This window comes from Oncorhynchus kisutch, linkage group LG20, assembly GCF_002021735.2.
Source record: "Oncorhynchus kisutch isolate 150728-3 linkage group LG20, Okis_V2, whole genome shotgun sequence".
Taxonomy (NCBI): Eukaryota; Metazoa; Chordata; class Actinopteri; order Salmoniformes; family Salmonidae; genus Oncorhynchus; species Oncorhynchus kisutch.
The window spans coordinates 2,302,298-2,316,549 of NC_034193.2; the positions used below are offsets into that span (position 1 = coordinate 2,302,298).

At 44.4% G+C, this 14,252-nt stretch overlaps 1 protein-coding gene across 2 annotated transcripts in view; it reads right to left on the bottom strand.

Annotated features, from left to right (window-relative positions):
• eif2ak2 (eukaryotic translation initiation factor 2-alpha kinase 2) overlaps positions 1-12,638 on the bottom strand; it is a 31,528-nt gene extending 18,890 nt beyond the window's left edge. For both annotated transcript variants that reach the window (XM_031799703.1, XM_031799702.1), the window contains exons 1-2: positions 12,399-12,638; positions 4,497-4,620 (exon numbers count right to left, since the gene is read on the bottom strand). In XM_031799703.1, coding sequence (XP_031655563.1) covers positions 4,497-4,609 — 113 coding nt within the window. In that variant the 5' untranslated portion in view covers positions 4,610-4,620; positions 12,399-12,638. The remainder of the gene's footprint in view (positions 1-4,496; positions 4,621-12,398) is intronic.
• Between the last annotated feature and the right edge of the window lie 1,614 nt (positions 12,639-14,252).

The window sequence follows — 14,252 nt, forward strand, 5'->3', positions numbered from 1 at the left end:
TTAAGGTAACTAGGTGAGACCATCTTAAGGTAACTAGGTGGGACCATCTTAAGGTAACTAGGTGAGACCATCTTAAGGTAACTAGGTGGGACCATCTTAAGGTAACTAGGTGGGACCATCTTAAGGTAACTAGGTGAGACCATCTTAAGGTAACTAGGTGGGACCATCTTAAGGTAACTAGGTGGGACCATCTTAAGGTAACTAGGTGGGACCATCTTAAGGTAACTAGGTGGGACCATCTTAAGGTAACTACGTGAGACCATCTTAAGGTAACTACGTGAGACCATCTTAAGGTAACTAGGTGGGACCATCTTAAGGTAACTAGGTGGGACCATCTTAAGGTAACTAGGTGAGACCATCTTAAGGTAACTAGGTGGGACCATCTTAAGGTAACTAGGTGGGACCATCTTAAGGTAACTACGTGAGACCATCTTAAGGTAACTAGGTGGGACCATCTTAAGGTAACTAGGTGGGACCATCTTAAGGTAACTACGTGAGACCATCTTAAGGTAACTAGGTGGGACCATCTTAAGGTAACTAGGTGGGACCATCTTAAGGTAACTAGGTGGGACCATCTTAAGGTAACTAGGTGGGACCATCTTAAGGTAACTAGGTGGGACCATCTTAAGGTAACTACGTGAGACCATCTTAAGGTAACTAGGTGGGACCATCTTAAGGTAACTAGGTGGGACCATCTTAAGGTAACTAGGTGGGACCATCTTAAGGTAACTAGGTGGGACCATCTTAAGGTAACTAGGTGGGACCATCTTAAGGTAACTAGGTGGGACCATCTTACGGTAACTAGGTGGGACCATCTTAAGGTAACTAGGTGGGACCATCTTAAGGTAACTAGGTGGGACCATCTTAAGGTAACTAGGTGGGACCATCTTAAGGTAACTAGGTGGGACCATCTTACGGTAACTAGGTGGGACCATCTTAAGGTAACTAGGTGGGACCATCTTAAGGTAACTAGGTGGGACCATCTTAAGGTAACTACGTGAGACCATCTTAAGGTAACTAGGTGGGACCATCTTAAGGTAACTAGGTGGGACCATCTTAAGGTAACTAGGTGGGACCATCTTAAGGTAACTAGGTGGGACCATCTTAAGGTAACTAGGTGGGACCATCTTAAGGTAACTAGGTGGGACCATCTTAAGGTAACTAGGTGGGACCATCTTAAGGTAACTAGGTGGGACCATCTTAAGGTAACTAGGTGGGACCATCTTAAGGTAACTAGGTGGGACCATCTTAAGGTAACTAGGTGAGACCATCTTCAGGTAACTAGGTGGGACCATCTTAAGGTAACTAGGGGAGACCATCTTCAGGTAACTAAGTGGAATCATCTTTAGGTAACTAGGTGAGACCATCTTAAGGTAACTAAGTGAGACCATCTTTTGGTAACTATGTGACACCATCTTCAGGTAACTAGTTGAGACCATCTTATAGTAACTAGGTGAGACCCTCTTCAGGTAACTAGGTGAGACCATCTTCATGTAACTAGGTGGGACCATTTTAAGGTAACTAGGTGGGACCATCTTAAGGAGGTGAGACCATCTTCAGGTAACTACGTGAGACCACCTTCAGGTAACTAGGTGGGACCATTTTAAGGTAACTAGGTGGGACCATCTTCAGGTAACTAAGTGGGACCATCCTAAGGTAACTAGGTGAGACCATCTTAAGGTAACTAAGTGGGACCATCTTAAGGTAACTAAGTTGGTCCATCTGTCCACGTCTGTCAGGTCCTTCAGCGTCTCCTGGAGAACCAGCTTTTCTTTAAAGCGGAGAAGTGTGAATTCCATCGCTCCACCATCTCCTTCCTAGGATACGTCATCGCTGCTGGACATATACAGATGGATCCAGACAGGGTGAGAGCGATGGTGGATTGGCCTCAACCCGCATCCAGAATGCAGCTGCAACTTTTCCTGGGATTTGCTAACTCCTACCGCCACTTCATCAGAGGTTACAGCACCCTGGCTTCCCCTCTCAGCACTCACCGCTCCCAAGGTTCCTTTCACGATTCACTACAGCCCCCACCTTAATCAATCCGGAAATGTCCAGTCAGTTCATGGTGGAGGTCGACGACTCGGATGACTTGGAGTGGGGGCCGTCCTGTCCCAGCGTTCTACCCGGGGCCAAAAGCTGCACCCCTGTGCTTTTCTCTCCCAGTCTTAGTTACCCCTGCTATGATGTGGGTAATCGAGTACTCCTTGTCGTCAATATGGCGTTGGAGAAGTGGAGGCACTGGTTGGAGGGGGTGGAACACCCATTCTTATTGTGAACTGACCATGAACCTGGAATATCTCTGCACCTCCAAGCGCCTCAACTCTAGGCAGGTTCGTTGGGCCCTGTTATTCAGCCGTTTCAATTTCACTCTCTCCTACCGCCCGGCGTTCAAGAATGTGAAACCTGACGCACTCTCACATTTGTATAGCCGTGCTGCTACTCCATCTGACCCCGAGACCATCCTCCCTACTTCCTGTCCAACAGCTGCAGTTGTTTGGGGTATAGAGAGCCTGGTTTGTAAGGTGCAGCATTCCCAGCCAGAACCCGATAGGGTATCCGGCTAACCGGATGTTTGTCCCGGACTCTGCCCATTCTCCGGTCCTGGAATGGGCACATTCCCAAAGACTGACCTGCCATCTAGTCTCCCGTCGGACCCTGGCTTTCATCCGACGATGCTTTTGGTTACTTCCATGGTTCCTGGAAGGCCACCGCATTTGTCTCCGCACTCGTCGCCGCCTGCACTGTGTGTGCACAAAATAAGACTGAGGCTCTGGTTGGCCTTCTCCAAGCGCTCCCTGTTCCTCACCGCCCCTGGTCACATATATCCCTGGACTTTGTTACTGGTCTTTCTCTGTCAGATGACAACACCCCGATCCTGACGGTGGTGATAGGTTTTCTAAAGCCGCCCATATATCCCCCTTCCTAAGTTGCCTTCAGTCAAGGAGACGGCTCAGCTCATGGTGCAACACGTCTTCCGGATCCATGAACTTCCAGTCGACATGGTCTCCGATCACGGTCCTCAGTTCTCGACCCAGTTCTGGAAGGCATTCGGAAACCTCATTGGGTCATAGGCCAGCCTGTCTTCTGGTTTTAACCCTCAACCTAACGGCCAATCTAATAGCTATCAGCTTGGGCACAGGATATAGCTTTCCACTCGGGACCTGCACCTTATAAAGACTTCCTCATATTTGTTCTCCTGTTCTATTGGTTTCCATTCAACTTTCTTTCATTGTCTAGCAGCCAAAGGCATTATCCTAGTCGTATTAGCAAACAATGATAGTTGTTGCATCTTTAGATCTCCCCTCTTTCTAAATTTTGAACAGATATTTCCATCTCTGTACATGAAACTGCTCGCATGTGCGGTGTGCATTTGACACTTTCAGTTTTTTTTCCCCAGCAAATTGCATTTTGGAACACTTGTGCGTTTACCCACTGAAAAGAAAGGGGGTATACCTGGGTATAAATTCTAACATTTGTAAAAGAAAATGTAGGAAAAATAAAACACCAGATCTTGATTAGATAAGTATTAAACCCCCTGAGTCAATACATTAGAATCACCTTTGGCAGTGATTACAGCTGAGTCTTTCTGGGTAAGTCTCTAAGTGCGTTACACACCTGGATTGAGCAAACTTTGCCCATTATTCTTTTCAAAAATCTTCAAGCTCTGTCACATTGGTTGTTGATCATGGCTAGACAACCATTTTCAGGTCTTGCCATAGATTTTCAAGTAGATTTAGGTCAAAACTGTAACTTCCTTCTTTTCACTCTGTCATTTAGGTTAATATTGTGGAGTAACTACAATGTTGTTGATCCATCCTCAGTTTCCTTCTATCACAGCCATTAAACTCTAACTGTTTTACAGTCACCATTGGTCTCATGGTGAAATCTCTGAGCAGTGTCCTTCCTCTCCGGCAACTGAGTTAGGAAGGACGTCTGTATCTTGGTAGTGACTGGGTGTATTGATACACCAGTGTAATTAATAACTTCACCGTGCTCGAAGGGTTATTCAATGTCTTTGGAAAACATTATTGGTCTTTGTGGTTGAATCTGTGTTTGAAATTCACTGCTTGTCTGAGGAACCTTACAGATAATTGTATGTTTTGGGGTACAGAGATGAGGTAGTCATGAAACATTATTGTTAAACACTATTATAGCACTATTAGTCCATGGAGCTTATTATGTGACTTGTTAAGTAAAGTTGTACTGCTATTTATTATGTGACTTGTTAAGTAAAGTTGTTCTCCTATTTAGGATTACCATAACAAAGGAGTTGAATACTTATTGACTAAAGACATTTCAGTTTTTCAGTTTTAATTCATATGTAAAAATTTCAATAAACATAATTCAATTGTTTACTTTATGGGGTATTGTGTATGGAGAAGTGATAAACAACCTCTATTGAATCCATTTTAATGTCAGGCTGTAACAAAACAAGTCTAGAGGTGTGACTACTCTCTGAAGGCAATGCAGCTCTGCCAGTTGAATAGACTTACGTTTTCAGGTGATCCGGTCCTTCTGTTCCAACCTCCTCAAACTTGATGTCAGAGATCTGACGTTGTCTCTGAGCATACTCGCACAGTATGGAGATGTAGTTTGTGGAATCCATGGCTTAAAATGCTGTTGAATCAAAGGGGAAGAAAAACAAAGGAATATCAAATCAAGACAACAATTATATGAAATGATGAATGATACACAGTAACAAAAGCTGGAGGGCTGGATTGTTTTGTGCGCATAATCAATACGCGTAAGTTAGCTAATAAATTGATATGCAAACAATATTAAGGACACAAGCTCCTTATCAAAGGTGAACGCGACCATGGCTGATAGTTTTTATTTTACCTTTATTTAACTAGGCAAGTCAGTTAAGAACAAATTCTTATTTTCAATGACGGCCTAGGAACTGTGGGTTAACTGCCTGTTCAGGGGCAGAACGACAGATTCGTACCTTGTCAGGTCTGGGGTTTGAACTTGCAACCTTCCGGTTACTAGTCCAACGCTCTAACCACTAGGCTACCCTGCCCACCCATGGAGGTCTCTCCTTCCGGTTAGTTCAATTGGCAAACAATAAATAAACATTCTGCAACAATGCTCAAAGTCATAACATAGTGCTAATATCGTTTTCATAACTTAAGGGCCGTCCACACCAAGAACGAGAACTATAACTTCAGGGCCGTCCACACCAAGAACGAGAACTATAACTTCAGGGCCGTCCACACCAAGAACGAGAACTATAACTTCAGGGCCGTCCACACCAAGAACGAGAACTATAACCTCAGGGCCGTCCACACCAAGAACGAGAACTATAACTTTAGGGCCGTCCACACCAAGAACGAGAACTATAACTTCAGGGCCGTCCACACCAAGAACGAGAACTATAACTTCAGGGCCGTCCACACCAAGAACGAGAACTATAACTTCAGGGCCGTCCACACCAAGAACGAGAACTATAACTTCAGGGCCGTCCACACCAAGAACGAGAACTATAACTTCAGGGCCATCCACACCAAGAACGAGAACTATAACCATATAGATATTTTGGATCGTTCTAATTCAAGTGAACAGGAGCACTACAACGATAACCACAAAAAGACTGAAGAACGATAACCAGAGCAATCGTTTGGATTACTTTCAGAGCCACCCCCCCCCCCCCGTCCCTTCCAATTAAAAACCATTGACAACCAGTAGTGTAGAGCAGGGTATACCCACTTATTTTTCACTGGGCATTGCGTATACTCACTTCTTAATCCCCATGATGCGTATCAAAGCAATGTACTGGGGTTATACACCGTATCAATTAATAAGGCTGATGGAACAGATCAGAATGTTTAAAATGTTGATAAACTGTGTGCAGACGACGGTAGGCCTATCCTCAAAATGTTACAAAACGCAATTTGCAGGAAGATACAGTTCTAAAATGCACACGGCAGTTTCATGGACAGAGATGGACTAATACGACTAGGATAATGCAGTTTCATGGACAGAGATGGACTAATACGACTAGGATAATGCCTTTGGCTGCTAGACAATGAAAGAAAGTTGAATGGAAACCAATAGAAAAAGGAAAACTCATGTGAGGACTTCTTTATAAAATAATAGCCTCCATTTTTCTATGTGTGATTTAGGCTATATGCTACTTTAAAGCAAGGTAAGACATGCCTTATTATATGATGTGAAACATCCAGGTTTCAAATGATTTTGAAACCTTGCCTCTCCCTAATGTCAATATGCCTTGTCCATTGCTGTTTTGGTAAGTGATTATTGTCTTATTGTCAGGCGTGTGCGTAGTGGTAGAGAAGTCAGGTGCAGGAGAGCAGAGAGTTGTGAACAGGCGCAGACTTTATTTAGGATCAAAACAACAGACGGACACAACAGCGTCAAACCTCCAGCCAATTGGCAAAAGTGCAAAACTGTCACAAAAGCTTTATGTTTAACAAAAAAACATACTTCGTGAATCAACTCGGATAATAGAAAACCAGCCTGGCGCGTCACATAAAACACGTAACAAAAACAATTCCACACAAGGACATGGGGGGGGGAACATAGGAATATATATATATACAATGTGATTAGGGAATATAAACCAGCTGTGCAGGGAACAAGACAAAACAAATGGAACAATAAAAATGGAGTGACGATGGCTAGACTTTGGCTGAAGTCGTGACACTTATTTCAATGTAGAGCCTCCAGCCCTGCTCAACAGGCCTCAGCTAACCCTCTTGTTCCACCTCCCACACATGTGGTGACCTCACCTGGTTTAATTGATGTCTCTAGAGACAATAGCTCTCTCATTGTCACTCAATGCCTAGGTTTACCTCAACTGTATTCACATCCTACCATTCCTTTGTCTGTACATTATGCCTTGAATCTATTCTACCGCGCCCAGAAACCTGCTCCTTTAACTCTGTCCTGAACGTACTAGACAACCAGTTCTTATAGCCTTTAGCTGTACCCTTATCCTACTCCTCCTCTGATGTAGAGGTGAATCCAGGCCCTGCAGTGCCTAGCTCCACTCCTATTCCCCAGCCGCTCTCATTTGTTAACTTCTGCAAAAGTAAAAGCCTTGTTTTCATGCATGTTAACATCAGAAGCCTCCCTAAGTTTGTCTTATTCACTGCTTTAGCACACTCTGCCAACCCGGATGTCCTAGTTGTGTCTGAATCCTGGCTTGGGAAGGCCACCAAAAACCCACCAAAATCCCTGAAATTTCCATCCCTAACTATAACATTTTCCGACAAGATAGAACTGTCATAGCGGAGTTGCAATCTACTGCAGAGATAGCCTGCAGAGTTCCCTCTTACTATCCAGGTCTGTGCCCAAATAATTTGAACTTCTACTTTTGAAAATCCACCTTTCCAGAAACAAGTCTCTCACCGTTGCTGCTTGCTATAGACCATATTCTGCCCCCAGCTGTGCCCTGGACACCATATGTGAATGCCCCCCATCTATCTTCAGAGCTCGTGCTGCTAGGTGACCTAAACTGGGACATGCTTAACACCCCGGCCATTCTACAATCTAAGCTTGATACCCTCAATCTCACACAAATGATCAATGAACCTACCAGGTACAACCCCAAATCCGTAAACACAGGCACCCTCATAGATATCATCCTAACCTGCCTTTAAAATATACTGCTGTCTTCAACCAGGATCTCAGTGATCACTGCATCATTGCCTGCGTCCGTAATGGGTCTGCGGGCAAACGAACACCCCTCATCACTGTCAAACGCTCCCTAAAACACTTCAGCGAGCAGGCCTTTCTAATCGACCTGGCCCGGGTATCCTGGAAGGATATTGACCTCATTCCGTCAGTAGAGGATGCCTGGTTATTCTTTAAAAAGTGCTTTCCTCACCATCTTAAATAAGCATGCCCCATTCAAAAAATGTAGAACCAGGAAAAGATTTAGCCCTTGGTTCACTCCAGACCTGACTGCCCTTGACCAGCACAAAAACATCCTGTGGCATACTGCATTAGCATCGAATAGCACCCGCGATATGCGACTTCAGGGATGTTAGGAACCAATATACACAGGCAGTTAGGAAAGCAAAGGCTAGCTTTATCAAACAGAAATGTGTATCCTGTAGCACAAACTCCAAAAAGTTCTGGGACACTGTAAAGTCCATGTAGAATAAGAGCACCTCCTCCCAGCTGCCCCGAGGCTAGGAAACACTGTCACCACTGATAAATCCACAATAATGGAGAATTTCAATAAGCATTTCTCTACGGCTGGCCATGCTTTCCACCTGGCTACCCCTACCCCGGTCAACAGCCCTGCATCCACTACAGCAACTTGTCCAAGCCTCCCCCATTTCACCATCACCCAAATCCAGATAGCTGAGATCCCCAAAGATTGGAAAGCTGCCGCGGTCATCCCCTCTTCAAAGGGGGAGACACTCTAGACCCAAACTGTTATAGACCTATATCTATCCTACCCTGCCTTTCTAAAGTCTTTGAAAGGTAAGTTAACAAACAGATCACAGACCATTTCGAATCCCACCGTACCTTCTCCACTGTGCAATCCAGTTTCCGATTTGGTCACAGGTGCACCTCAGCCACGCTCAAGGTACTAAACGATATCATAACCGCCATCGATAAAAGACAGTACTGTGCAGCCATCTTCATCGACCTGGCCAAGGCTTTCGACTCGGCCAATCACCGTATTCTTACGGTGGTCATAATGACCATTGTTGACCACGGTGGTCATAATGACCATTGTTATGTTTGGAGGAAGAATGGGGAGGCTTGCAAGCCGGAGAACACCATCCCAACCGTGAAGCACGGGGGTGGAAGCATCATGTTGTGGGGGTGCTTTGCTGTAGGAGGGGCTGGTGCACTTCACAAAATAGATGGCTCAATGAGGCAGGAAAATTATGTGGATATATTGAAGCAACATCTCAAGAAATCAGAAGTTAAAGCTTGGTCGCAAATGGGTCTTCCAAATGAACAATGACCCCAAGCATACTTCCAAAGTTGTGGCAAAATGGCTTAAGGACAACAGAGTCAATGTACTGGAGTGGCCATCACAAAACCCTGACCTCAATCCCATAGAATATTTGTGGGCAGAACTGAAAAAGCCCGTGCGATCTAGGAGGCCTACAAACCTGACTCAGTTACATCAGCTCTGTCAGGAGGAATGGGATAAAATTCACCCAACGTATTATGGGAAGCCTGTGGAAGGCTCCCCGAAACGTTTGACCCAAGTTAAACAAGTTAAAGGAAATGCTACCAAATACTAATTGAGTGTATGTAAACTTCTGACCCACTGGGAATGTGATGAAAGAAATAAAAGCTGAAATAAATCATTCTCTCCACTATTATTCTGACATTTCAAATTCTAAAACTAAAGTGGTGATCCTAACTGACCTAAGACAGGGCATTTTTACGAGAAATAAATGTCAGGAATTGTGAAAAACTGAGTTTAAATGTATTTGGTAAAGGTGTATGTAAACTTCCGACTTCAACTGTACATGTCAACGTATGGGACTGTGGGTCAATTAACCTTGTCGGAGTGGGCGCCCTGATTCTAGTTAGTGAGCTAGGCAGGCCACTGCCTGGGTAGGTCTTCCACTCAGAAGTGCCAGATGGAGAGTAGTCTGGGTAATGCCGGATGGGTAATGTAGTCTTGACTCTTGGTTGACAGTGTTGGGGGATGGGTAATGTAGTCTTGACTCTTGGTTGACAGTGTTGGGGGATGGGTAATGTAGTCTTGACTCTTGGTTGACAGTGTTGGGGGATGGGATATTGCCTCTGCGTATTGAAACAGGTAAGATCAGGGATACTGCCTCTGCGTATTGACACAGGTCAGATCAGGGATATTGTCTCTGCGTATTGAAACAGGTAAGATCAGGGATACTGCCTCTGCGTATTGACACAGGTCAGATCAGGGATATTGCCTCTGCGTATTGAAACAGGTAAGATCAGGGATACTGCCTCTGCGTATTGACACAGGTCAGATCAGGGATACTGCCTCTGCGTATTGACACAGGTCAGATCAGGGATACTGCCTCTGCGTATTGACACAGGTCAGATCAGGGATACTGCCTCTGCGTATTGACACAGGTCAGATCAGGGATACTGCCTCTGCGTATTGACACAGGTCAGATCAGGGATACTGCCTCTGCGTATTGACACAGGTCAGATCAGGGATACTGCCTCTGCGTATTGACACAGGTCAGATCAGGGATACTGCCTCTGCGTATTGACACAGGTCAGATCAGGGATATTGTCTCTGCGTATTGAAACAGGTAAGATCAGGGATATTGCCTCTGCGTATTGACACAGGTAAGATCAGGGTTATTGTCTCTGTGTATTAACAAAGGTCAGATCAGGGATATTGCCTCTGCGTATTGACACAGGTAAGATCAGGGATATTGTCTCTGTGTATTGAAACAGGTCAGATCAGGGATATTGTCTCTGTGTATTGAAACAGGTCAGATCAGGGATATTGTCTCTGTGTATTGAAACAGGTCAGATCAGGGATATTGACCACCAGGTATACCCTGGCATTATGTGGCTGAGCGATGAGGAGACAGACCACCAGGTATACCCTGGCATTATGTGGCTGAGTGATGAGGAGACAGAGCACCAGGTATACCCTGGCATTATGTGGCTGAGCGATGAGGAGACAGACCACCAGGTATACCCTGGCATTATGTGGCTGAGTGATGAGGAGACAGAGCACCAGATATACCCTGGCATTATGTGGCTGAGTGATGAGGAGACAGACCACCAGATATACCCTGGCATTATGTGGCTGAGTGATGAGGAGACAGACCACCAGATATACCCTGGCATTATGTGGCTGAGCGATGAGGAGACAGACCACCAGATATACCCTGGCATTATGTGGCTGAGTGATGAGGAGACAGACCACCAGATATACCCTGGCATTATGTGGCTGAGCGACTGACTGATTTAGTCAACCGTTCACACAAAAATTATCAATGGAAATCAAATTTATCAACCCATGGAGGTCTGGATTTGGAGTCACACTCAAAATTAAAGTGGAAAACCACACTACAGGCTGATCCAACTTTGATGTAATGTCCTTAAAACAAGTCAAAATGAGGCTCAGTAGTGTGTGTGGCCTCGACGTGCCTGTATGACCTCCCTACAACGCCTGGGCATGCTCCTGATGAGGTGGTGGATGGTCTCCTGAGGGATCTCCTCCCAGACCTGGACTTGTAGACTCAAGACCTTACAGTACATGAGTCAGTCACTGGCCATAGGTTTATGTAACATGTAATGGCATTACACAACACATTAAATAAACTGGAATGACACTATTACTCATGGTTGCACAAAAAAGGTCAGTTTCCAAACCACTCCCTCAGATATTCCAATGAGCCGCCTCCCTTACATTTTTATTCTCACTAAAGGAGCAAAGAACCCGTTTTGTGAATAGTAAAGAATCGTTGAAGAGCTCAAAGGGTTATTTGAGTCATTATGGTTCCACATAGGGTTCTTTGGGTCATTATGGTTCCACATAGGGTTCTTTGGGTCATTATGGTTCCACATAGGGTTCTTTGGGTCATTATGGTTCCACATAGGGTTCTTTGGGTAGGGTGATGGTTCTATTTCTTTCCTATGTAATGAATGGCCTAATATTTAGTGTCTTACTTCCGCCAAGCAACTAGCCTTTCTCTCTTCCAGCTGTTCTTACGCGCAATAGGCTAGACTGTATTCCTTGTATCTACGTTATTCATTTTCACGTGTCATCCCAGGAATAGCTACAATCTACAAAAGCTGTAGGACATTTATTTTATACTTAAAAATAGGCCTAGTCCAAATAAACTACCGGGTAAGGAAGGTTGGCTTCTTATCATTCATAGCAATGGTTTTTAACTGTACCGCAGAAATGGCACGTGAATCACAGAAAATAGATATTGTGGTAGCAGCTGTAGAGAAGTACTTGGGTGTTTAAAATATATATATGTTTTATCACAAAGTATAATGGATTTATACTAGAGTCCAGTTGGGGACGGTAACGCAACCTATTGGATACCAACCACCGTTAAATTCCACCGAAGAAGAACTCTCAAGGGGAAAGTTGAGAGAGCGTGCGTTGGTGTGAACACTTTGGCCACATAAATGATATTGTTACACTGATGCATTGTTAATGGTTGCACAGGTCAAACAGAGAGATGAACACAGTGAAAAATAAGATCCAAAACAAATTGACATTCGTTCGAAAAATGGAAGTCAGTTGGGAACCAAGCAAGCAATGACATGATATAAAAGACGCGCAGGCTAAACAGCATATGTTGTTGAATTGCTTCATTTAAACACGAGTTTCTATATATATTTTTTTTTCGTGACATGTGCATTGAAGTATTATTTGCAGTTCACACTAGGACAATGAACACACCCTAATGTACTGAATCGTCTGTGTTACTTACCGATTTATTAATAGGCCTTTTAGCGTGCAGTAGGATGCGTTGACCAGTGGATTGATCGGTGTAGAACGATCAACGTTTCTCTAGAGTGGATGCTCTCTAGCGTTTTATAGTTATGTATCATTTGTTGTTAGAGTCCTTGGTGTAGATGGTCCCCACGAGTGTTTGAACACTTAGCGACTGCACTGCTGTCAGTGTCCAGTCATCGCGTTTTACTTTCGTTTTGTGCTTCAAAAGAGAGGAAAAGTTTCTACAGAGAGGAAAAGGAAGAGAGATGCTCAACTCGGATGAAAATCCGTCTCCAGCAGGTTGCGCGAGTTTTTTTTTTATGGAGGTCAATGCGAGTGTCGAATATGGTCAACGAAGAAAGTAAATGGCTTATTTGCTACGTGAGATTTATTTGCTCGAATATACATTTTGTAATGGTTAAATTGTTACGAGTTTACTGATTTAAGTAGGACACGTGACATCACGGCAACTTTGAAAAAAACAACAACACTATATCGGAATTTATCTCGACACGACTATCCATATTCAGGTTTGAGGAGTGGCATAGCGTCTCTCTCTATTGAATACAGGCGGTTGACGTTAAAAACCCAAAGAAAGGATAGGCGGAAGCTAGACAGTCCACCGGTCCGCGTTGTGGACAATAACTCCCATTGTTAGGAAGTAGAGACCCGTATCTTGTCACTATATCCACAATCTTTGGTTTCGATTTCCCGAACCACACGTCATCAGTCAATATGGCTACTTTTTTATTTAACCAGGTAGGCTAGTTGAGAACAAGTTCTCATTTGCAACTGCGACCTGGCCACGATAAAGCAAAGCAGTGTGAGCAGACAACAAAGAGTTACACATGGAGTAAACAATTAACAAGTCAATAACACAGTAGAAACCAAAGGGGGAGTCTATATACAATGTGTGCAAAAGGCATGAGGAGGTAGGCAAATAATTACAATTTTGCAGATTAACACTGGAGTGATGAATGATCAGATGGTCATGTACAGGTAGAGATATTGGTGTGCAAAAGAGCAGAAAAGTAAATAAATAAAAACAGTATGGGGATGAGGTAGGTGAAAAAGGGTGGGCTATTTACCAATAGACTATGTACAGCTGCAGCGATCGGTTAGCTGCTCAGATAGCTGATGTTTGAAGTTGGTGAGGGAGATAAAAGTCTCCAACTTCAGCGATTTTTGCAATTCGTTCCAGTCACAGGCAGCAGAGTACTGGAACGAAAGGCGGCCAAATGAGGTGTTGGCTTTAGGGATGATCAGTGAGATACACCTGCTGGAGCGCGTGCTACGGATGTGTGTTGCCATCGTGACCAGTGAGCTGAGATAAGGCGGAGCTTTACCTAGCATGGACTTGTAGATGACCTGGAGCCAGTGGGTCTGGCGACGAATATGTAGCGAGGGCCAGCCGACTAGAGCATACAAGTCGCAGTGGTGGGTGGTATAAGGTGCTTTAGTGACGAAACGGATGGCACTGTGATAGACTGCATCCAGTTTGCTGAGTAGAGTGTTGGAAGCCATTTTGTAGATGACATCGCCGAAGTCGAGGATCGGTAGGATAGTCAGTTTTACTAGGGTAAGCTTGGCGGCGTGAGTGAAGGAGGCTTTGTTGCGGAATAGAAAGCCGACTCTTGATTTGATTTTCGATTGGAGATGTTTGATATGAGTCTGGAAGGAGAGTTTGCAGTCTAGCCAGACACCTAGGTACTTATAGACGTCCACATATTCTAGGTCGGAACCATCCAGGGTGGTGATGCTAGTCGGGCATGCGGGTGCAGGCAGCGACCGGTTGAAAAGCATGCATTTGGTTTTACTAGCGTTTAAGAGCAGTTGGAGGCCACGGAAG